The sequence below is a fragment of the Bombus affinis genome, chromosome 16, assembly GCF_024516045.1.
Source record: "Bombus affinis isolate iyBomAffi1 chromosome 16, iyBomAffi1.2, whole genome shotgun sequence".
Lineage (NCBI taxonomy): Eukaryota > Metazoa > Arthropoda > Insecta > Hymenoptera > Apidae > Bombus > Bombus affinis.
Window position 1 is genome coordinate 6,568,998 of NC_066359.1, and position 23,050 is coordinate 6,592,047.

Sequence of the window (23,050 nt, forward strand, 5' to 3'; positions counted from 1 at the left end):
CTGCACAACAGGCGGACACGTAGCTTAATTGTTGGAAACCAGACTTAATACCAGGATTACGTGGCTCGAAGGTAACACGTGAATCTGGAAATCGGTTTGGATATTATAAGCCGTACGATTCCGTCTTGGATAGTCTTCGGTAACGCTTTCCGGTGGTGTAGAGTTCCATGACCTTGCCACTTCCGGATTATCCATGGATTTGTGAGGCGTACCGTATTGAACTTGCCATGTTTCCTCCAGAATAAACCTCTGGAAGTCAAAAGGTTTCACTGTGGCGGACTAAAACTTAAACTTGATAATTTTAACTTGTGAACAAATTGTCGTCTCATATAGAAGATGATTATAAATTGTCGATTCATTTCTAATAACTATTTTTCTCAAAAGTGGATCGGAGTGTTTTAATCACCCTGTACATTATCCTAACAGTATCGGCGCTGTTATTTTTACAGTAGTGGTACCTAACCTCAATTCGCTCAATTATTAACTCAACTTTGGTTCCTATAATGAAACCTCAAAAATAAACTTTTATACTTAATCTAATTGAACTAATTGAAACTTATTTCGATTTCAATCCTAACCTCTCTAAAACAACGATTCCAAAAAGCAGAAGACAATTCCAATCCAAGTCACCAGAAAAGATTTTCTTTTCTTAACCTTTTCCTTAACCTCTTTCCTAACTATTTTCTTAACCTTTCTCCTAACCTATTCCTGGTTTTCTTAACCAGTTGTCACAATGAACAAACGAAATGTGAACAAACATAATCAAATAAAGAAACAATAAGGGGACAGGTTAAGAATGCACAGTGTAGTTACGAGATGTCATTTACACGACTCCACCAATTCCATTTTCTTGATACGATCGAAAACAAGGATATTATCAAGCAGTGCACTCGACGAATCGGTAAGCCACTTTGCTCCGCACTCGAAACTTTCCTCCACTCTTGTCAACCGTCCTAAATTCGTTGAGTAGAGGTTAGGATAGTTGGTAGCTTGGGCCCGGAAACGCAATATGAGGACGAATAATCCAGAGATTGGTGTTCATAAGACGCAACAGCCGGATCTAATCGGATTTCTCCTCATTTCCATGCAGCAGACGATATTGTTCGCGATTCTATGTGCACCAGACGGCAGATATTGCGCATGCATTCGGACAGGTTGCAGCCACGCGTGAATACGTACCCGTCGAGGACGATTCGGGTTCGTGTTCGATCCATTTCAGCTGTCTTCCGCTACGAATCTCGAAACGACGACTCGTGTTTATTTCATTTCTCGAAGAGAAGAGAAAAGAGTCTTCTGCAACTGTTTATTTTTTAGGGCCATTGATAATTTTCTTTTTAGAGTTATTTCTTATCATTTAGGATTATTAATAACTTCACATTTTAGAGTTACTTGTAATTGTTTTTCTTTTAAGGTTATTAATCATTTCTCCTTCTAGAATTGTTTATAATAATTCCTTATTTTAACATAATTTCTCCCTTTCTTAAGTTCGAAAGATAATCTAGCAATCAATTATTGCAATCTAGATACAATCAAGTCTTTCAATTCTAAAGGTTTGGGTTAGGTTCGTATAAAAGGATCTTACTATCGAATATAGGTTAAAGCAATTTTTGAATCGCGGCACTCTTTAAACGGCATTTTAGAGTGGAACAGACAATTCTTTCAGTAATAGAAAAGAATTGTCACTATATTATTTATCTTGTCATTTTTGTCAGAAAAGTATCACTTACTGCGCATAATGCCTTTGTTTCGGTAGGAGGATTAGCGATTTTAAGGTTAGGATTAGTAGTGTTAATCTCGATAGTGGGTATCAGGTGTCGTGAGCTGTTGAGCTGTGTAAATTGATACGTGTTGCACTAATCCGAGATTTCAAACACCATAGGATTCGTGAGACCTTACAATGTGTGTTATCGAGAGTATAGAATCTATCCTAAACCACTTGTTGTTCGTAGAAACCTAACCTATATGATCGAAATTCAAAGCTGTAGAGCTTTCCTGAATTCCTTCAGCTTTTGGCATTACGTTCAAAATCATGCATACTCAGCCTTGATCCCTGAGCCTAAGTTTCGAACAATCACTCATTCGAATATTAGTATGACACATTATGTGAGATGTATTTGTGTTTTCTGAAGAATCTTGTAAGAAACTTAACCTAACGCCATCAAGATGTGTGGCTCCAATGTGGAGGACTTTCTTATGACAAAAATGTCTTTCAATCGACGAGTGTATCCATTGTCAATCATTTGTACTGTAGTTTCGCAGAATCGTAGGTATCTATGAGGTGGGGAGACTTCCTGGATGAAGGAGCGAAGTTATTTGGCCGACTTCTCATGGGAGTCGACCTGTGAACGCCGATCGAAACTGATGAGACTTTCGTAGGCACCGGTGCGAGTTGTTGAAGCGAGTTTCCAACTAGTTTTCGATCATGTTCGAGTGATTGACGGTTGTGCTTAATGTTTCACTCGATGGAAGTATGCAATCTACGAGATAAAGAATTTGCTGTAAGTTTTGTCGTAAGCTTGTGCGTGATGCTGGATAATGGATAGGCTATTGGCTAGTGATACATAATAGCGGAGAAAGGAAAGTTTAAGAGATAGATGGTACGAAGAGGAACCATAATTTTACAAAATCGAATTATACTTGAAAAGAGTAATAAACGAATGTAACATTTACCTGAGAATAGGCTACCAATATATTATAGTTGGACCAATGTAGTTCAGGCACTCGTACACCATTGATTTTTAATTTTTCTTTGTCCATCACTGTAGTTATTATAAAGACCAAGTGTCCTTGTAATATTAGATAATTTTATGAGCAGATTAGTGATTTTTTTATTAGCTGATTTTGTGAACTGTTAGAAACAATGAGAGAAAGTAGGCTGTTTCAGGATTGCGATCTAATCCCTGGGATCAGAATTACAATTGGCAATCCTGGGTCTAGGATACAGAATTTCTAGGGATCTAGGGTTCAAGATCAAGTACCCAAAATGTGGCAATTGAATCTTGAAAATTTTAGAAACCACTGTGGATATAACAAGTGGTGAGAATAAAAGGCAAATTAGGTCGATCTTTACACTTGGCGTTTGTCATAGACTAATGAATCCTGAGGGGCTCTGGACCTACAACGTTCAACAACTGTACGAAAGTTCTTCAGGTCCCACGATCGATAAATGGTTCAGATAAATGATTCTATTCCTAACACACAGATTCTTCAATTACAATTTTCACATATTGGGTTGGCAACTAAGTGATTGCGAATTTTATCATTAGGTGGTATTGACAAAATCCGCAATCACTTAGTAGCCAACCGAATGGTTTCATCTCAACACTACTTCACTGTGTAATTTTGTACATTTCGATTGAAACAAAGTATCTCTGTATATCAAGGAAGAAGTAACTGGTTCGATCTAATCTTCCTAGTCTCTTACAATTTATAGTCGACACGTGTGCAAATTTTACAAAGAGATGTAAAAGATCATCCATATGAACCGTGGGTCTTAACGATCGCTATAAATATCACGAGCCACAAACCGGCCTCCAGGTGGCCAGATCTGTGTTGTAACTATTTTCAGAACGACTGTAAAATATCGTGGGTCGTAAATTTGAAACGACAGGTTGGCCAACGTTTTGTTCCTCTCCCACGGCGGACTAGAGATCAAATTTTTCCCCTGACCAAATGTCGATTCCATGTTCACGAGATTTGTGAATCTGAATGAATAAACGCAATCGATGCACGCAACACAGCACACAGAAAAATCGCGGATCTCTCGTTTCTATCTTCCTTCTCCTCCCTCTCTTTTATTTTATTTTTTAATCGCTTGAATTTTCCACTTTTATTTCCACATGATTTAAGGGATGATCAAAGATAAAGCTTATCTCTTGCTTCGTGACCGAATAGATCAGCAAGAACGATTTTTCAGCCATTTCCTGAAGGGATACCATTCTCTTATTTTTCTTCTCTTTTTTTTTCTCCTTTTATTTTTCGAGAAATAAGAGGAATGGTGTTACGGTGAGATTGATGTCCGAGTTTGTTACGCCAGAGTTTTAATATTCTGCGCTTCGTTATTGCCCGCTGACGGTTGAATTTCAAACAAGCCACGAGAAAACTTAATGTATTCCTTTGTTTTTCCGTTTTCATAAGCGGGCACAAGTTTCTACGTAAGTTTCTATTAATATTCGCCGCAACTCGCAGTTGCTAGATTTTCTAGATTTTGATAAATACCGATGCTTCGTGATCATGGCAAGGCAGATTTATTTCAAAGTTTATTAATGGTTTTGCAACTAAGGAATGCTGATTTTGTCATTAGTTGGTATTGACAAAACTCGCACACACTTAGTTGCCGAATCATATGACCCGCACCGACATTGTTGCCAGCTCGAGCGGCCCTACCGACATAGTTGCCAGCTCGAGCGGCCCTACCGAAATAGTTGCCATCTTGAGCGGCCCTACCGACATAGTTGCCATTTTGAGCGACCCTACCGACATAGTTGCCATCTTGAGCGGCTGCACCAACATAGTTGCCATTTTGAGCGACCCTACCGACATAATTGCCATCTTAAGCGGCCGCACCGACTTATTTGCCAGCCCAAAAAATTCGTATTTTCATTAACTTTGCCAAGTGGATGATAAATTGGTTCCTAAATAGATAATACTCTCGTCTGGCAAATACTCGACGAGTATACTCGACGTATTGCAAATCTGTACGTATCTTCGTGCGTCTTTATGTATTTTATGTACATTTTAAAGAAGCAGAAGGTTGGCAAAGGGCAGCGGAGCCGTAAAGGAAATGAAAAACACGGAAACGTGATATTACGAAATTGAAAAACTTTTACAATTGGAAAATTGAAGACTCTGAAAGAATGGGAATTTCGAAACTGGTGGCAATCCTCGAAACTTTATTTCGATTTTGGAAAAGAAGCTGCAGGTTTCAAGCATCGAACGCACGACGATCTCGAAGCTACAAATTCTTTCGATTTGCTAATTTGAGAATTTCTCAGTCGTTGAATGTTTGAGATTCTGAGAAGTTTAATCTGCAAGACCGAAATTTCGCGATTTGGAAGCGTAATACAAATTGGAAAATTATTGAATCTGAAAATTAACAAATTTTTCTTTCCACGGGCTTCGAAAATTGTAGAATCTAAAATTCGAGAATTCCATTTCTATGAAACTTTTGGGGTCTCGTGAAATTGAAAACTTGTCAACCCCAAAATCCCAGTGTCAGAATTTTAAAAATTAAAAACTGCAAGATACAAAAAGATATAAAATCAATGGTTTGAAAAATTGGATAATTCAGAAACTTTAAAAAAACGAAAAAAGAAATATTCTAAATTAAAATTAAATATTGTAAAATTATAAAATTGCTCATAGATGTTACTTTCAACCATCAGTGTGTTAATCAAATGTTTCATCGAACCTGATTTACCTACATTGTAACAAAACGTAATGATCATTCCAAGGAACAAACTACGATTAACATGCAACGCAAATTAATTAATAAATTAATAGCGTGTCGTCACGAAACATTCGCGTCGACGATCTTCTCGTCTTTCTCTCTTCTTTTCTTTCCGTCCACCGGAAGAATAGCCTTTTCTTTTTGTCCATCCGACACGTAATACCTCGGACCTGGTTCCGGTTCGTACAATTGGGTTGGCAACTAAGTGGTTGCGGATTTTGTCAATACCACTTAATGACAAAATCCGCAATCACTTAGTTGCCAAGCCCGACCTAACCTCAACTTGGCCCCAACCTAACCTCAATACTATTTAAACCAATTAGTGCGAAAAAATTATTCTGCAAAACTTTCTCATATTTGATTCCTTAATGAAAGATATTTCCCGAGAATTTCTTCATTCAAACTTTAGACAAATTGATATTTTCTTATCCCGTTATTTAATCGGAACTTAATTTAATTTATTCCCCAAGTAAGTCTTCCACCCGTCCGAGTTTATTTTCCAATTACCTAGCACTCTTTAGCAGGAATGTTCATTAATTAACGTGAAACTTAATTCCATTTTCCTCGCAAGGGAAATCTCAGAAATCTGATCCAAGAAATTCCACTCCATCCTCGCTCGAGCCAACAACATTTTGTTCCTGTATGTGTAATGCAACACTGATGTTACAAATCGTTGGTTTTAAAGCTCGAGTATAGTACCCGGACTGCAAAATATTCGGCCAGAATGACAGATTTTAGTGGTTTTTGAGCTCGTCGAGGCGGAAAATCAGGGTCTTCTCTCACGGAAATGAGGCGCAACAAATTTCGTTCAACCTGTTGATGTGGATCACATCCTCGTGAATTTTGATCACGTGCTTTTTCTACATTTGCTACTCTTAACCTACTCTATGGTTTACTCTGTGTACATTTGAATCGTGAGTATCGAATTAGGTTTGGCATAATTTTTATTTTCCGACCGTGATCGTACAGTTTTCACAGTTGAGACGTTCGTTGGCCAAACCCTCTTTAGCGTTCCGTGAAAAATGACACACGCGGTACAAAAATTTTACAGTCCGGATACCTTCTTATTTTAGATTAATTTTTATTTTTTAATTGTCCCTTTCATTCTTTTTTCTTTTTTTTCATTTTAATGAAAATCAGTAACTGTAACTCCATTTACCTCGAGATAAGTGCACTACTACTAGCACAGTGCTACTTAGCAGCCTATCGAGCGCTCAACTTTGTAGTTTTCCTGTCGTTGGAGTCTTATATGCTTTTAGATCAGACGTTTGAGTGCCTGGGATGGCGAATCAGCCTCTACATTCTTCCCTTAACTGGAAATAATCGCGTCTCTTAAAGGCACTCAAGCTTCCTCAAGTATTGCCCTTAAGTGGCTCCCTCTATTTGGACCATAAAAAACTTCCCGGCTATCTGCGTACTGCAATTTTCAGTAAAAAAAAAAAGCACTCCATTATGGAACTTCCAACTTGTTACTTGTAAATTCTCCTTTATAAGGTGAAACGATCATTTTCTCTACTTGCGAAGAGTTACCTTATAAAACTTTCTATATTACGTTCCTTTCCGTTTCTTTCTTTATTTCCGCATTTGCCACGTTATTTCACGCATAGGTAACTATTTCGGAAACTTTTTATATTAACCTTTTATATTATATTATATTTTATAATTTCGTTGTTATAACGCAGCCATTTTACGTTCAGTAAAGTAAAGTAACGTTCGGTGAGTAAATAAATATTGATAATCGTTTATCAGGCATTTATTATCTCTTAACCTTAAATCTGTGCGCAGTCGATATTTTAACGCGCAAAGTATTTATTTTGCGCGGTCGGTAATTCAGTGTCTTTCGGGTGAACTGGAGCCAGTCGTCAGTGATCTACGGACTCTGTTCGTTAGCTTTTATCGTTTTTCTTCCAATTCTGTCACTCTGTCGAGGTGATGAATTAAAATCCCTCTAATGATTGAAGGGCTGAGGGTAAAGTTAACGATTTAAGGGAAAAGCTTGGAATTTTGTGTTGTCAGAGTATCTATTAGGTTGGCAATTTTGTCGTTAGGTGGTATTGACAAAATCCGCAATCACTTAATTGCCAACCTAATAGAACAATATAAAACTTAACAATCGCCTCGTTAAATTTCACGTATTTACAAAATTTCTATTGTTTCACCAATTTTCCGATTCAGTGGGTAACTTCCAAGGCTGGATGATAGAAAATTCGCCTAATCCGTGAATCATTCGCTAGGAAGCCACATATATTTCAAAATGTTGTTACCTCCTTTTCAATTCCGTGACTCGAGCATTTCATGCAGTCGATGGTTCAGAAATTTCCGAATAAACGACCAGATAATCATCTAGGATATGTAATGACGAAACAACGAAGGAATTTATTCTGGAATCGGCAATTCCATTTACGCGGCTTTTCGTGTTCGTCGATCGGACGAAAAATTCGTGGAATTTCGATGCATTCGAAAACGATTAACCAGGCCGAAATTTACATCTTGATGTCCGGGGCTCGCTAATTGAACAACAGGCCGGATTTGTGTTGTGCCGAAGCCTCGAGGCTGCCAAATCATCGAGCTGCCGTTTGCGATCGCGCCAGCAACAGAGAGCCGTGGAAATTAATTTCTAATTAACATTGATTGAACGTGTGACATGCAGGCGTGTGTTCGTACATTCAGACAGAGTATGAAACGGCCAACAATTGGACTGGGACACTTTTCAAGCATCGTACAGTATATTTCGCACCATACGCATATTATGGAAAATCTAGGAAAATTAGTATAGAAATGGGAAATTGCTTTTCTGCGATTGATGACGTAATTACGAGTTAGAAAACGTACGGAGCTTAGAGTTTTCCGGGCTTTCGGAGTAACTGGGATCTTCGAATCTGTATATTTCAAAATCGCCAGATTTTGTAAATATCGCGATTTTCCGAGTCTTCAAATTTGAAAATTCTCGCGCGAGCTTTAAAATCGTCAACTCCCGGAGTCTCGAAATGTCGGATTTTCAAATCACCGATTTCCTCTCAGGGATGTGAAACTTTCAAATTACGAAATTTTAGAAAATTCGAAACTTCTGAATCGTCGAACCATTCAAAAGTTTTACGTTCAAGAATTTTCTCTCTAATTTACAGATCACAGAGTGCAGAAAATTTGCCACTGTTAAATCGTCGTGTGTTCGAAGTTTCGATTGCCTGAATTTTCCAACTCGAAATCGAAAATTTCCGACCATTAAACCACTGAACCATTAACAGGGAAATTCGTTCGAGGAAATCGTGGACTTCGCTCGAAGCTTATTCCTGATCCCCCAGAATGAGATTAAATCCTGTTTTTCACGAGGAGCTTTTTATTTCCATTCAGTAGCCCTCTGTGAACCACGAATATGCCACACTTGGAGAGAACGAGCAGAAAGAAGATCGTGAAGGCAATTAAAATACCTTCCAACACTGTGTTCTCGTTTTAATGAACGACGCCCCACGAATTGCAACTAATCTGCCTCGGCGCTTTCCTGACAAATGGCTACTGTAACCTTGTGAACAACCGTATTACAAATTCGTTTGGCGAAGTGGGATGGGAAAAACCCAATATTGTAGTTAGCCAGATGTATCTCTCTCTCGAAAGCTATAGGTGGATTTTCTAAAGCTCTAATTTTCCATCTTTCTTGTTACGTGGATTTTTAAGGATGGAGCAGATTCAGACACAGGATTTATCTTTTATTGGATTTCCCAAGTATACAGTTTAAATTATCACAATCTCCTGCAATAGTAATTACCTGTTATCGATGGGTTATTTTATTTCTTTTCAAATTGTTCAGCTTCGAGCAGGTAATCCCCTTTAAAACTGTGATAAGCTTGAATTTTATTTAAATAGCAAGATCTAATTGTTGTAAACGAACATTAAATTCATTAATAATAACGAGCATTAATTATTGTTGACTGACTATTAGAATATTTTGATACTGCTAAGTAATTAATGTAAATAATGTTTATGTTGTTAAATTCAGGGATTTGCACAATTTATAATTTAGAGATATTCGACAAATTCACAATTAACAGATTCATAAACTTCATTTCGTGGTATTAATATGCATGTATTTTGTATGTTTTCTCAATTTGGGGAAAATTTGAACGTTTTTCTTGTTTCTTGAATTACTCTGATAATTATGATGAATAACCAACCCTCTGATACGTTTTCACTGCCTTAAGATTTGTTTTCCATTATTTTTCCTTTTCTTTTTTCTTTTCGTGCATATGAACTTTCTTATTTTTACTTTTATTTTTATTTTAAGACGTACGCGCATCGTGCGGTGGGAAAAGTATTTTTTGACGTTGAAGAAAAAACAGGTGGGTGCATAGGGATTAGAACACGAGCCGTTTGGATGGTAATCGGAGACATTACTCGCATCCCCGCATTTTCCCATGTTTCTGCGTGTTCTATTCCAAGTTTATACCACGTATCGATTTATGATTCAACGTTAAACGTCTCAAATTTCGTTTAACGTAAAAAAAGAAAAAAAAAATAAAAATACATATACAATTTTATTTTGTAAATTATTATTACAATTTCTGGACAAAAATGAGTAATTTTCTTTTACAGTCGATTAGTTCTCATCTTAATTCCTCTTCTACAGCTAATACTATTCTTCCTGGAACGTTTTTATCAGTGATGGAAGGTTTAGATGAAACATAGTTATAAAACGCGCTGTAACTACGACTAAACTCGTAACTGCCGTTGTCGAAATTTGATCAGTCGCGTATTTGCGATAAAATGGTCTGGAACATTTCCAAGAACTCGTTGAGAACGGTTTCCATGCCGGGGACGGTCTGTTTGATGCACCACTTCGCCGTCGTCGGGCAAATCAGGATTATGGCGATGACAGTGATCATCAGGGGCGCGAGGAACGCCCAGATAAGCTACAGATAAAGGACTTTTTTAATTCCCAATGAAATACAATATCGTCAAATACACTCTTTACAGAAGCATTTGAAACAAGAACCATAATAATTATAATCGAGATGAGAAAAGTTGCTGTGTAAGAAGTAGTAGGTTGGTTTAATTGACTTTTTTACGAATAACCATTACAGATATTTTTTTTTAATAAATAATCATCGTTCGTGACAAAACTCTTCTATGGTCACCAATAACCATTATTGAGAAGGGATGGAGGGAGGAGGAACGAAAATAAAAGTCGAAAAAAAAATTTTAAAAAATTACATGTTTCATAGATAATAAAAAAAATCTATCATATGCAATGCTTATGGACAATGAAGAGCATTCTGATGGTCACTAATGGTTATTCGTAATTAGAGTACTTAAAAATTAATATTTTTCAATTTTTTCTTTATCAATGACTTTCGTCATCAAGATTTTAGATATAACCGTTATTTTTGATCCCTGGCTCGAAAACACTTGTAGAATACATCGTGTGTTTTATAGGAAACATTTTGAGATTTTATTGGCACTAAAAGGAAACACTTTTGTAGAATCGATATTCGATAATAAAACTGGGATTTAGGATCTTTGGGAAAACTTGGGATCAAATCTTGCGAGACTACATGGTTAATTGAGTATTTTCACATTTATGTAAAACACGCTGTCGTTCGGCAGGATCGAAAATTATACGAACACTTTTAGAAACTTTATATTGCGATGTTCTTTTATAGGTTGGCAACTAAGTGATTGCGACTTTTGCCATTACCACCTAATGGCAAAAGCCGCAATCACTTAGCTGCCAAGCCAATACTTGAAAGAAAATCTCGTGCAATTAAATTCTGATGTAGAATAAAAAATTGTTCTGAATTTCTGTTCGAGTAAACGATGACGTTGACATATTTAACGAACGAATGTAAATGTTAAGCCGAATATGTTGTAAATGCGACGATCCGTGAAGGAGCGAACGACGAATGGAAAAATATCACGAATTAATTAACGGTACGAAACAGATTTTCGTTTGTTCTGCTTTAATCAGCCGTGTAATTGGAACGTTCGTTGAATAAATGAAAATAAACGAGAAAGCAAGTGAAAATAAAAGTGAACAGAAACTTGACAGATATTAGGTTAGCAACTAAGTGTTTGCGGATTTTGTCATTAGGTGGTAATGACAAAGTCTGCAATCACTTAGTTGCCAACCTAATATCTGCCAAATTTCTGCGGATTTTATCATTAGTGTTATTAAATATAGGTTTGGGGTTGATATTCAATAGATTCACACAGATTGAATATTACTTTTTATATTTCACTTCCTCGTACAAAACGTCTCAACACACCGAATACGCTTAGTCAATTAACACGTGGTCGACTTCTAAGACAAAAGAGCGTCGTTAAAAGTCGTACCAACTTAGCTTATAGGAACTAGCGGTCATACCAACTTAGCGTTTCTAAACAATTAGGTGGTAATGACAAAGTCTGCAATCATTTAGTTGCCAAACCAATATATCCCAGGAAAATTACGAGTGAATATTTCGAAATTGTAAAATATGTATGAAATTGTGAAAAGGGATAGAACTTACGTAAGAAATCCAAGACACTATCAGCCAACCCAGCAACACTGTACCAGCTGTATTCAAATATGGCGCGTACTCCGGTCGTACAAGATATTTTAAGCCGGGAAATTTCGCGCTCAAATCTGTCAGAATAACTTCGAGCTGCGTGAAAAATTGATAGATAATAAATCTCGAAATTTTCCTACGCTCGAATTATTCAAGTTAACCAGGTTTACCCGTACGCATTGTTATAATACGATTAGTATGATTTATGAGTCTGTTAGCCAGCGAGTACAAATTTTCCAAAGTACGTAAAATTTTCCGCTACAGACACGAACAGATTTACAGTCTCGATCGAGAGTGTCAGGATATTTGTTTCTAATAAAACACTGATATTTGGTATAGATGATTCAATTTTCTATTCCAATTAAAATCAGGTCAATTATTACGACTCGATAATTCGTTTGCAACTTTTCCCACTTTTGAGTGCGGCTGTAATTCGTGACTAAAATTGTAAAAAATTGAACAAAGAAATTTCACAGAGGAGAAGACAGGTCTAATGAAAACCAAAATGAAAAATTGATGTTTCATTCGATTCTTAAAAAGTAGGATCGAAAAATATTGTAAAATACCATCAAATACGCGTCTAAATAATTACATTTAATAATATCTATAAACAAATAATTAAAAACACAAATAATTCCTATAATCAGATATTTTGTTGAATTTCTACCAACTTTCAAATCGAAAACATCCTGTACACTTTCTATCGAGCAACGTCGAAAATTTCTCATATGAATAATTTTTCACCTTTGCAATAATTAGATAATTATTATTTAATATTTTCGTGTTAATATTCGATCGTAATATAACAATTTGCTTTCTCTTGGCTAATAGCACGAATGTAACGTATAATACGAGTATTTACAATGCTGCAGTTGAATATATTAATTTAATTTTTTACATCCAGTAGTCAATGTATATGTGCATATATTATTTATATAATAAATCAATGTTTCCTGAAGCAATAATTTCCTGAAACAACATGTTTCATATTTAATAGTTTCTATTTTTTTTTTTTTTTTTCATTTTTTATATATTCAAAAACAACTTACGTAAAAGTCCAATGTATTTAAATGCATACAGACATACAATCGACTAGTCGGATATATTTTTATAAAATTTAATAAAATAAAATATAATAAAATAATCGTCTACAGATAAATGTTAGGAACTGCCACGCAGTTTGCACGATATTCGTCATTAATATTTACTTACGTTCATATTTGTGTATCTCTGTTACGAGATTACGAGGGCTGAAAATTTACCATAATTCATAAACGAATATTTTCATCCTTTTTTCATCTCACGTTACATCGTTCACTGTCTGTCGACTCAACTAACCTACGTGAATTTCATCATAATTGACGATCGTTCGATCTCTTTGAATATCGTAAACTTCGATTGAAATGATAACAATAACAAATTTCGAAAAATCAAAAGAAGCTTTAATAGTATTTTTATTAAATGGAAATAAAAAAAATTGTTTAGAAATTTCTCGGAAAATAATTCTGCCGAATTAAATAGGGGAAAAAATGTGCTTTACGATGTCGAGATCGAAAATTCGCGTGATAAAGGAACATGTCCTTTGATTTTAATATCCTTGAATTTGAACGAAATTTTCTATGAAAATCTGGTTGCAAAGTAATAAATAATTTTTAAGAGTAATTATTTCCTTTGCTCTAAGAATGTTACAATGGAAAAATACCCTGCTGCAGTTTCGTTCATTTTCCAAGATCAAAGAGAAAGTTTCTTCGACCTAAGTTAATATTCTGAGGTACGTTATTTCATGTTCATAACATACTGCTCATAATTTACTTTGAACACAGCATGGTTCCCATATTTTAAAGCCATCTTCTCTTTGTTGCCAAGCGAAATGAATTTCTCTGCGCGACCTGAACTCGCAGGATGACCTAATGAAAAAGAGAACGCATTTGACAGGAAGTGCGAAAAAAGAAGGGAGGCAAGAAAAAAAGTAAAATATAGGAAAAGAAACTGACAGAGTGCACGATGAAAATATCTTTTATGCAAAAATGTTCGCGCCTTTTTTCCTCAGCTTCCAGTTTCATTTTAAATCTTCCGGAACATCGGAGACGAGCATCGGAAAAATAAAACTGTTCGAAATTTTCACATTGTCAAGACGTTTCAAAAAATATCTTCGAAATTTTATTTCAAAATTATATATATATATATGTCGGATTAAAGTCAGGATTATGGGGATGGGCGTTTAATGAATTTTCGTTGGAATTAGCCATTGCCGTGATACAATGGGGAGTTTATTAGCACGGGCTTATTAACAAGATTACGCACTAGTGATGATGACCTTAGGTTCGAAACGAATCCGCGGTCACGGGATGGTAAACGTATGTTCTCGCACAGTTCAAGTCTAACTCTTTATTAACTAGAAGTGATGTATTCGCTGGTTGTAAGGTGGCACTGTCATTCGTCGATGAGATCGTACGAAAGAATGAATCTCCGTCTCGACGATGTCGTCGAGGAAAACTATATTGGGTGGGTCTAAGGATATGAGATCCTCGGATTCGTCAAAGAAAGCTTTCTTTCCAAAGGAGAGGGAAATTAGCGCTGTTGCTAATTGGTCGATCTCCATATCGGCGTTTTGAAAGAGATGCTGGCCGCCCTTGAGGGGAGGTTGTTGACGGGGGGCAACGCTCGTGGAGGATAGGTTTCTCCTATCTTCCCGTAGTTGCAACAAAGTCTATTTGACGGACTTCGCTTGACTAAATCTTAAGATCTATAGCGGGTCCTTACGTTAGCTAAACATACGCCACAAAGGCATGCCGACACCCGGCGATCATCTTACCCGAAGGACAAAATCTGCGTGTGGCGGGCCGCGGGATAGAAACTATTGAAGTATTTACTGCCACGTATCGCTACGACTATTTCTTTTAAGGAGAGGTATAGAGTTACTCTGTGCCTTTGTTAGATAAAACGTTCATCCCTTTGACCGCGGCTACGTTCGGCGACTGATTGTCGCCTCGAGCCCAAGCTCATGATCATAAATCTCGAACAATCGGAGCGGCATTCGTTTAATCCAAGTTACAGAGTTGCGGTATTCCCGCGAATCCAAGGAGGAGCTCCGGCGTTCTTTCATCTCCGACACGGCCATTCTGACTATCACACGTCCTCGGGTGTAGCTACAATATTGAGAGTTTTCTTAACGTTAGTCTCGGTACAATTAACATTGTTTACAATTTAACTTAATGTCTAAATAAGCTGAGGGTCCAGTGTAACAATAAAATTTTGTTCGGAGGTTTGACAACCAAAGGAATAGAAGAGAACATGAATTAGTAACGTTGTAATTAATATTGGAAGTGCTAGTTGCATCCGGTGGGTTATCAGTCGGGTCATAACGGCGAAATGGACCAGTCTCGATTTCGTACCCCAATGGATCTCGTTTTTTTAGATCGCACGACCGCACCAAACTTCGTAACGCTGTAGCTCATGGTGCGCGTGAACACATCACTTGCCCCTTAGTCGAGCTTCATAACACTATAGCTCATGGTGCGCGTGAACACATCACTCGCCCCTTCACCGAGCTTCATAACTCTATAGCTCATGGTGCGCGTGAACACATCACTTGCCCCTTTACCGAGCTTCATAACTCTATAGCTCATGGTGCGCGTGAACACATCACTTGCCCCCTTTACCGAGCTTCATAACATACTCCGTAAGGTGCTACGGTCTTTGTGCTAAGGATCTTCCGAGATCGAGGTACTCATGTCGTCGTGGTCACTGTTATTGCCGTCACTACCGACGTCTAACTCAGCGGGAACGCGACTGTCCGGCATTTTTCTTAATCTGTCGTGACTGTCTTTATACGATCGTTTACCGTCTAGCGTTTTTAGAATATATCTATCTCCTTCCAAAATCTCGGTTATTACAAATGGACCCTTGAATTTCGGCTCTAGCTTGGTTTGGTTTCTTTCCTCGTTCTTACGTAGTACGAAGTCGCCGAGGTTAAACCTAACCACTTTAGCTTTGTTCCTATCAAATCTTTCTTTGTCGTATTGGGCGTTACTTTCTATGTTCTGTACGGCCTGCTGCCTTACATCGGAGATATCGACTTCTTTTTCTTCAATATTGTCGGGTAGCAATAGGTCATACGGTCTCGCCGATCTACCGATTAGTAGTTGTAAGGGGCTCGAATTAGTCACGCGGTTGACGGTGCAGTTCAACGCTAGCTGCATTTCCCCAATCGCGTCTTGCCACGGCCGCCCGGTCGTCTCTACTGTCGTGAACATATTTTTCAACGTGCCCATAACACGTTCTACTTGTCCGTTAGCCCTACTGGCACCGGTCGCTATCAAGTGAACTTTAATTCGTTTGCTTTCGCAGAACTCGCGAAATTCTTTACCCGTAAAACACCTTCCCTGGTCCGCTATTATCCGACAGGGACTCCCGAATAGAAATATAGCGGATTTAAGCGCTTTAATGGTGTTAAAAGAATCTATCCTACGAGTATGATGCAGGTATACGAATTTAGTGAAGGCGTCGATCAACACAATGACGTACTCCTTCGAATCGCTTTTACCACTCAGCTTGCCCGTTATATCCATGTGGACCGTGTGCCAAGGTATGCTGGCCTTGGGTATGGGATGCAATTCGGCTTGTATCTTACCTGAACTAACCTTCGAAACTCTACAAGCATGGCAGTTCTCTACGAACTTGCGAACGTACTTCGCCATTCCTTCGAACCAGTAATACTCGTACAGTTTCTCGAGCGTCTTATCCCAACCCAAGTGCATAATTGACTGATGCACATGGTTAATAACGGACCACCTAAACCCTCTTGGAACAATAGGTAAACTGAGAGTCCTGCCTCTTCTTTGGATTTTCCGGTAGAGAGTACCGGACCGTAATTCGTAAGTATTCGCGATGTCTTCCGCGAGCTCATCATTTTGCAACTTTTCGACAATTCCCGAAATTTGGGGGTCACGACGTTGTTCGGCTAGTAGCCAGTCTTCCGAAATTTCGGCCAGATTAACCATTTTCTCTTTGATTTTGTCGAATCTAATAGGGTCAACGCCTGTGGGATTTCGCGAAAAGAAATCTACGTGGGCCATTCGCTTGCCCTCCCGATACACAATGTCGAAGGTAAACGTTTGCAAGTAAGCCCACCACCTGTGTACCCTGTCATTCAAATGTACTTTGCTCTTAGACGCCTTTAATGAATTGCAGTCCGTGACGACAAGAAATTCCCGTCCGTGCAGGTAGTGGCGGAAATGTTTTATGGCGTTTACAACAGCTAATGTTTCGAGTTCATAAGAGTGATATCTGGATTCCGTGAGGCTGGTTCTTTTACTATAGTATTCTACTACTCGATTTTTACCTTCCACCTTGTGCATTAAAATAGCCCCAAATCCTTCGGAGCTAGCATCGGTATGTAATTCTATTGGGTAATTGGGGTCAAATAGCATTAACACCGGTGCGTCGGTCAGAACGGAGATTACCTCTTGTCTTATTTTTTCGTGCCTGTCCGCCCATGTTATATTTTTACTGCCGGACGTAAGCGCGTATAAGGGTTTTAACAATTGCGAAAATTTAGGGATGAACTTCCGAAAGTACGAGGCTAGCCCTATGAACTGCCTGAGCTGTGTGACGGTCGTCGGCGCGGGTAGGGAGCTTAAGGCATATACTTTACCCGGGTTGGGACGGACTTCTCCGTTCTGGATTACGTATCCCAAATAGAGTATCGACGTCTTCAGGAAAGAGCACTTAGAAAAGTTAAACGAAAACCCGGCGTTTACAAGGGTACTTAACACGATGTCCAACCTCTCTAAGGCTTGATCTATTGAGTCGGCGATAATTAGGACGTCATCCAAATAGACAACGACGTAGGAATACGCAAGGTCGCCCAGGGCATTGAAAATGGCCCTCTGAAAAACAGACGGTGCATTTTTCAATCCGAACGGCATCGTTACGTACTCGTACTGCCCGTCGGGTGTAACGAACGCCGTGTATTCCGCCGAATTAGGATGTATAGGAATTTGGTGGAACCCGCTGGCCATGTCCAGGCTAATGAAGTATTTCGCCGTTTGTAACCTCGCGATTTGGTCCGCGATAAGGGGTAGGGGGTACCGGTCCGCGACCGTATTCTTATTCAACGCTCGAAAATCTACGCACAATCTATCCGAACCGTCCTTTTTCTTCACGAGTAGCATGGGGCTCGCGAACGGCGAATTGCTAGGTCTTATAATGTTAGCTCTGAGTAGTTCGCTGATTCGCGCTCGTACGATTCTCCGTTCTTCCTCGCTAAGTCTATAGGGGCTTCTTTGGACGGTGATGTTAGGGTCGATCAACCGTATTTCTAATTGACCCGTATTTACGCGGGTACGTGGGAAACCCGTGATGAACGAGTTTTTGAATCTGCCGAGAATGGAAATCAATCGGTCTTTATCGTCGCCGAGTACCTCGGTGTCTACATCATTGAGATCGATCGCAGGTTCGGCGATATTATTACAGACATTAACCGTTTTCGACTTACAAATATCGAGGCTATTGCGCGTCATGAGTACGTCGAAGCCTTGGCTTAAAATTTCGCACCCAATAATAATATCGTGTTTTAAGTAATTGTCGGCAAGGACGTGAAAAATTACCTCCAGTGTAAGACCGCTGATACATACGGCGGACAGAATTTGGGTCGTACTCTTAACGCAAGTGTTCCCAATTCCACGCATTACTACTATCTCGGTCGTTCTCTTGCCGGAAAATTTTGAAGCTACCGATTCTTTGATTAATGAGCATTCAGCTCCGGAATCAAAACAAAACAGGAACGACTCACCCTCGTGACTTAATTTACCGGTCGGGGCCTCCACCACACAGAAGTTAACCTGTCGCTCCTCTTTCGTAGCAGGGTTTCCTCTACGTAAGGTCGGGCAGTTGGGCGCGATGTGGCCCTCCTCGTTACACCTGTAGCAGGACACCTTCGAAGACGTGGCAGCCCGGTTTTCCCCTGATTTTCGATTGCGTTTCTCCGCCTCCAGTCTTGTCCTCTCGCGGCACTCAGATGCTTTATGTCCGTGTCTACCACAGTGGTAGCACTTGTGTCGGGAGTCAGAAGGCTTATGCCGTTTAGCTTCGGGACTCGCGGAGGAGTTGCTTACTGAAGACGCCGGCCTCTTCACAGAATCGGAGAGCACTGTCATTTCGCCTGTGAGCTGGTCCTCGGTCTTGATATCGTTCGTGAGTGCTATCCGTAGGACGCGCTGGTCCTGTGAACCTATATGAAGGAGCACGGTAGCGTTGACTATCTCGTCCTTGGTACACCTTTCCCACCTCGCCATCAGGAAGGAACGTAAACGGCTGCTGTAATCTCCCAGGGTTTCACCCTCCAGTCGTGCTTGGTTTTTCATTTTCCATAGCGTCGTGGCGGCTGTCTCTTTCCCACCAAAGCGTGTAAGGAAACGGTCTTTAAACTTTGGCCAAGAGGAAATTTGAGTAGCAGGTACTTGTGTAAGCCACTGCGCTGCCGAGCTTTCTAGAGCGGCACTCAAGGCACAAAGTAGCGCACTGCCTTGCAAAGGTTTTTCTTCCATGATCACGTCAACAGTCGCACACCATGCGGCTGGGTCAGAACCCAAGCTTCCGGGGTTAAAACGCGGAAGCGGCACGATCGTAGATGTTTCACTCGGTCTTTGCTCTCGCGGCTGAGTTATCTGACGCACGATGGCCATGAGTTGTTCCATCGTTACGTATGGCCCTGATCCCACTTCTGATGTCGGATTAAAGTCAGGATTATGGGGATGGGCGTTTAATGAATTTTCGTTGGAATTAGCCATTGCCGTGATACAATGGGGAGTTTATTAGCACGGGCTTATTAACAAGATTACGCACTAGTGATGATGACCTTAGGTTCGAAACGAATCCGCGGTCACGGGATGGTAAACGTATGTTCTCGCACAGTTCAAGTCTAACTCTTTATTAACTAGAAGTGATGTATTCGCTGGTTGTAAGGTGGCACTGTCATTCGTCGATGAGATCGTACGAAAGAATGAATCTCCGTCTCGACGATGTCGTCGAGGAAAACTATATTGGGTGGGTCTAAGGATATGAGATCCTCGGATTCGTCAAAGAAAGCTTTCTTTCCAAAGGAGAGGGAAATTAGCGCTGTTGCTAATTGGTCGATCTCCATATCGGCGTTTTGAAAGAGATGCTGGCCGCCCTTGAGGGGAGGTTGTTGACGGGGGGCAACGCTCGTGGAGGATAGGTTTCTCCTATCTTCCCGTAGTTGCAACAAAGTCTATTTGACGGACTTCGCTTGACTAAATCTTAAGATCTATAGCGGGTCCTTACGTTAGCTAAACATACGCCACAAAGGCATGCCGACACCCGGCGATCATCTTACCCGAAGGACAAAATCTGCGTGTGGCGGGCCGCGGGATAGAAACTATTGAAGTATTTACTGCCACGTATCGCTACGACTATTTCTTTTAAGGAGAGGTATAGAGTTACTCTGTGCCTTTGTTAGATAAAACGTTCATCCCTTTGACCGCGGCTACGTTCGGCGACTGATTGTCGCCTCGAGCCCAAGCTCATGATCATAAATCTCGAACAATCGGAGCGGCATTCGTTTAATCCAAGTTACAGAGTTGCGGTATTCCCGCGAATCCAAGGAGGAGCTCCGGCGTTCTTTCATCTCCGACATATATATATTTTTTTTCTTTAATTTCAACTCAAATAACAGACAGATAGCGTTTTGTGATATTACAAAAAGAATTTTTTCGCGTGCTTTTCGCTTGGCACATTTTCTTCCAACGTAATTATCTGTGGCCCATTTGATAGAAAATAAGAGTAGCGAAGATATAGGTAAAAAAATTGCCATTCGCAATGAAAAGCCATTAGTCGAGCGTGCAATAAATCTAATTATCCTGACATCAGAATGATGTATTATAATTCGCGAAACTGCGGACCGATCATAAATTAAGCCACTAATTATCGCGAAATCTGAATTCATCCAAAATTCCCTGGTTTTCCATGGATATTGAAAATGACGACAAAATATTTGACGAAAAAATTCTACCAATTTTCATATAATCAAAATAATAAAATACTAATATTCTTTGTATCTTTCTTTTTTCGTAATTCTAATATTATTCATTCAAGGTTGAGAAGAATTTTTATAGAAGAATTCGGCGGTGAGAGACAGGATTTTTCAAACTGCAACGGTGAATTTTTAGAATTAGAATTTTTTTGCAATTCTGATTAAAGTTCTTTGAAATTAGCATTGTTTAATTCCATTCTTCTTACATGTAGAATACATGTTAACGAGATCTCTTGGAAATTAGACGAAAAGAGAAGGAGATGAAGAGAAATGATCGAAATAATGGAATAATTTTAAAAATTTACAATTATGATACACTAAAAAGTATACTGTATCGAAAATTTAATTTCATTAATATTGCTCTAATGTTTCTTTTTCATAACTGAATATTCAATTTTTTATACAAGTTCCCATGTTTATAAATAAATTGCAAATATATATTGAAGTATTATATCCATACAATATTTCTTACACAAAATAATATTTTTTTACATTTATTTATCTGATATTATTATACGTGTACTTTTTGTTGTAAATAAAATATTTACATACATCAATTTCTACTTAACAAATAAATATTATTGCAATGTTAATACTTTCATGCAGCTATTGACATACAATCATCCTTTGATGTTTGAGATGTACTATAATGAACTTAAATTGAAATGTAAATGTAATGTCGACATGTGTGAAATGTAATATATATGAATCTTTGATTATAAATATTTATTTTAATTGTAACCAGAATTTTTTCGTACACGTAATCAAATCTTCTGCAAAATAGAAATGAGGAAAGAAAGGGGAAGTAGTCGATGTAATATGGAAGTTTCTATTAAAGTGAGTATTTTGCTTCGAATAAAATTTTGCAGTTTCGTTGTGAAGATATTTCGATACTTGGAAAACACACTAAAAAAAAACATATTTTGCATTAAATAGTATTTTTTTCACACCATTACCGTGGTCTTTCTCGAATTAGTAAAAGGACAAAGGGAAAACAAAATTCCTAATAAAAGGAATATTTTGCACAAAATACAATTTTCTTGTATTTTTAACCGGATCTTCTAGAAACTATGAAGTGGAAGGAAAACAAAAATAAAAGGAAGGAGAGAAAAAATGATCGAAGATGTCGAAAAGCAAGCGTAATAATATCCAATTATGATCGATTATCGCGTGGAACGCATCGTCCAACGGTGTAAAGTCGAATAAACGATGACGTGTTTTTAATTGGAATTTCGCGAGTAAAATTAATTATCGACGGATGACGAGATTTTAAAGACATTTATACGATTACTTGGATTACAGAGAGAATCCGTGAAATCAAAGGGACGCTCAATTTTGGAGGCGTAACGTTTGATTTCCTTTGAGGAATTTGTGAGAAAATTGTCCGCGCTTAATTGCTATTGGACGATTTATTACGATTTGTGCAATTTACTTCAGATTTGATTTAGGCATGCGTGAAAATCGGAAAATGGGGGAAAATTTAATTTCGCAGGTTTAACGAAAATCGGAAACCAGAGTGTCAAAAGTACTTTACAAAAGCAACCATTGGACAATGCGATTTTATAATCTGGAAACCAGACTCGAACAAAATAAATGAACAAGTTTATCGGTGGCAAGAAAAATATTTGGAATTTGGATTTTTCCAGAATTCAGTCTTATGAATAAAATCGCATAAAACGTTATCGATACGAAAATTGATCTGGCATCAGATCAGTATCTTATAATTTGCGACTAACATTCTAACCTAACCTAAAATTCTAACTTAACCTAAAAAACGACTGCTATAACCTGAAAACAAAACGCTTTCCAACAGTGAAAGATTGAAGTTTGTTAGAATATCGGTCGAATTTTATTAAAACATTAATAAAAAATTTCTTTTGAAAAAGATAAGAGATCAGGTTTCATGAAAAACATAAATAAAACTACGTTCTATTTGATATTGATAAAAATTTCTTACAAAAAGGTAAAAACCAAATTCACCTGCCAACCCAATAACAACACAATTCC

The 23,050-nt window shown here is 38.4% G+C and overlaps 1 protein-coding gene across 3 annotated transcripts; it reads right to left on the reverse strand.

The window, feature by feature from the left end:
- Window positions 1–9,965: 9,965 nt before the first annotated feature.
- On the reverse strand, window positions 9,966–14,040 carry LOC126925218 (uncharacterized). Of its 3 annotated transcripts, XM_050740529.1 has the most exons (3): window positions 13,201–14,040; window positions 11,950–12,084; window positions 9,966–10,353 (listed from the first exon to the last, which is right to left on the reverse strand). In XM_050740529.1, exons 1-3 carry the CDS (start codon window positions 13,204–13,206, stop codon window positions 10,186–10,188), a joined length of 309 nt encoding a protein of 102 aa, XP_050596486.1. In that variant the 5' UTR covers window positions 13,207–14,040; the 3' UTR covers window positions 9,966–10,185. The 3 variants fall into 3 exon arrangements, 1 of the variants encoding a protein (XP_050596486.1); XR_007713842.1 differs by lacking the exons at window positions 11,950–12,084; window positions 13,201–14,040 and adding an exon at window positions 11,666–11,939 and having other exon boundaries at window positions 10,122–10,353; XR_007713843.1 differs by lacking the exons at window positions 11,950–12,084; window positions 13,201–14,040 and adding an exon at window positions 11,570–11,939 and having other exon boundaries at window positions 10,122–10,353.
- Window positions 14,041–23,050: the final 9,010 nt, after the last annotated feature.

Coding starts and splice junctions, on each gene's coding strand:
- LOC126925218 (XM_050740529.1), bottom strand. Junction 10,354..11,949: donor TAGTGTCTTGGATTTCTTAC/GTAAGTTCTATC, acceptor CTTTATCTGTAG/CTTATCTGGGCGTTCCTCGC.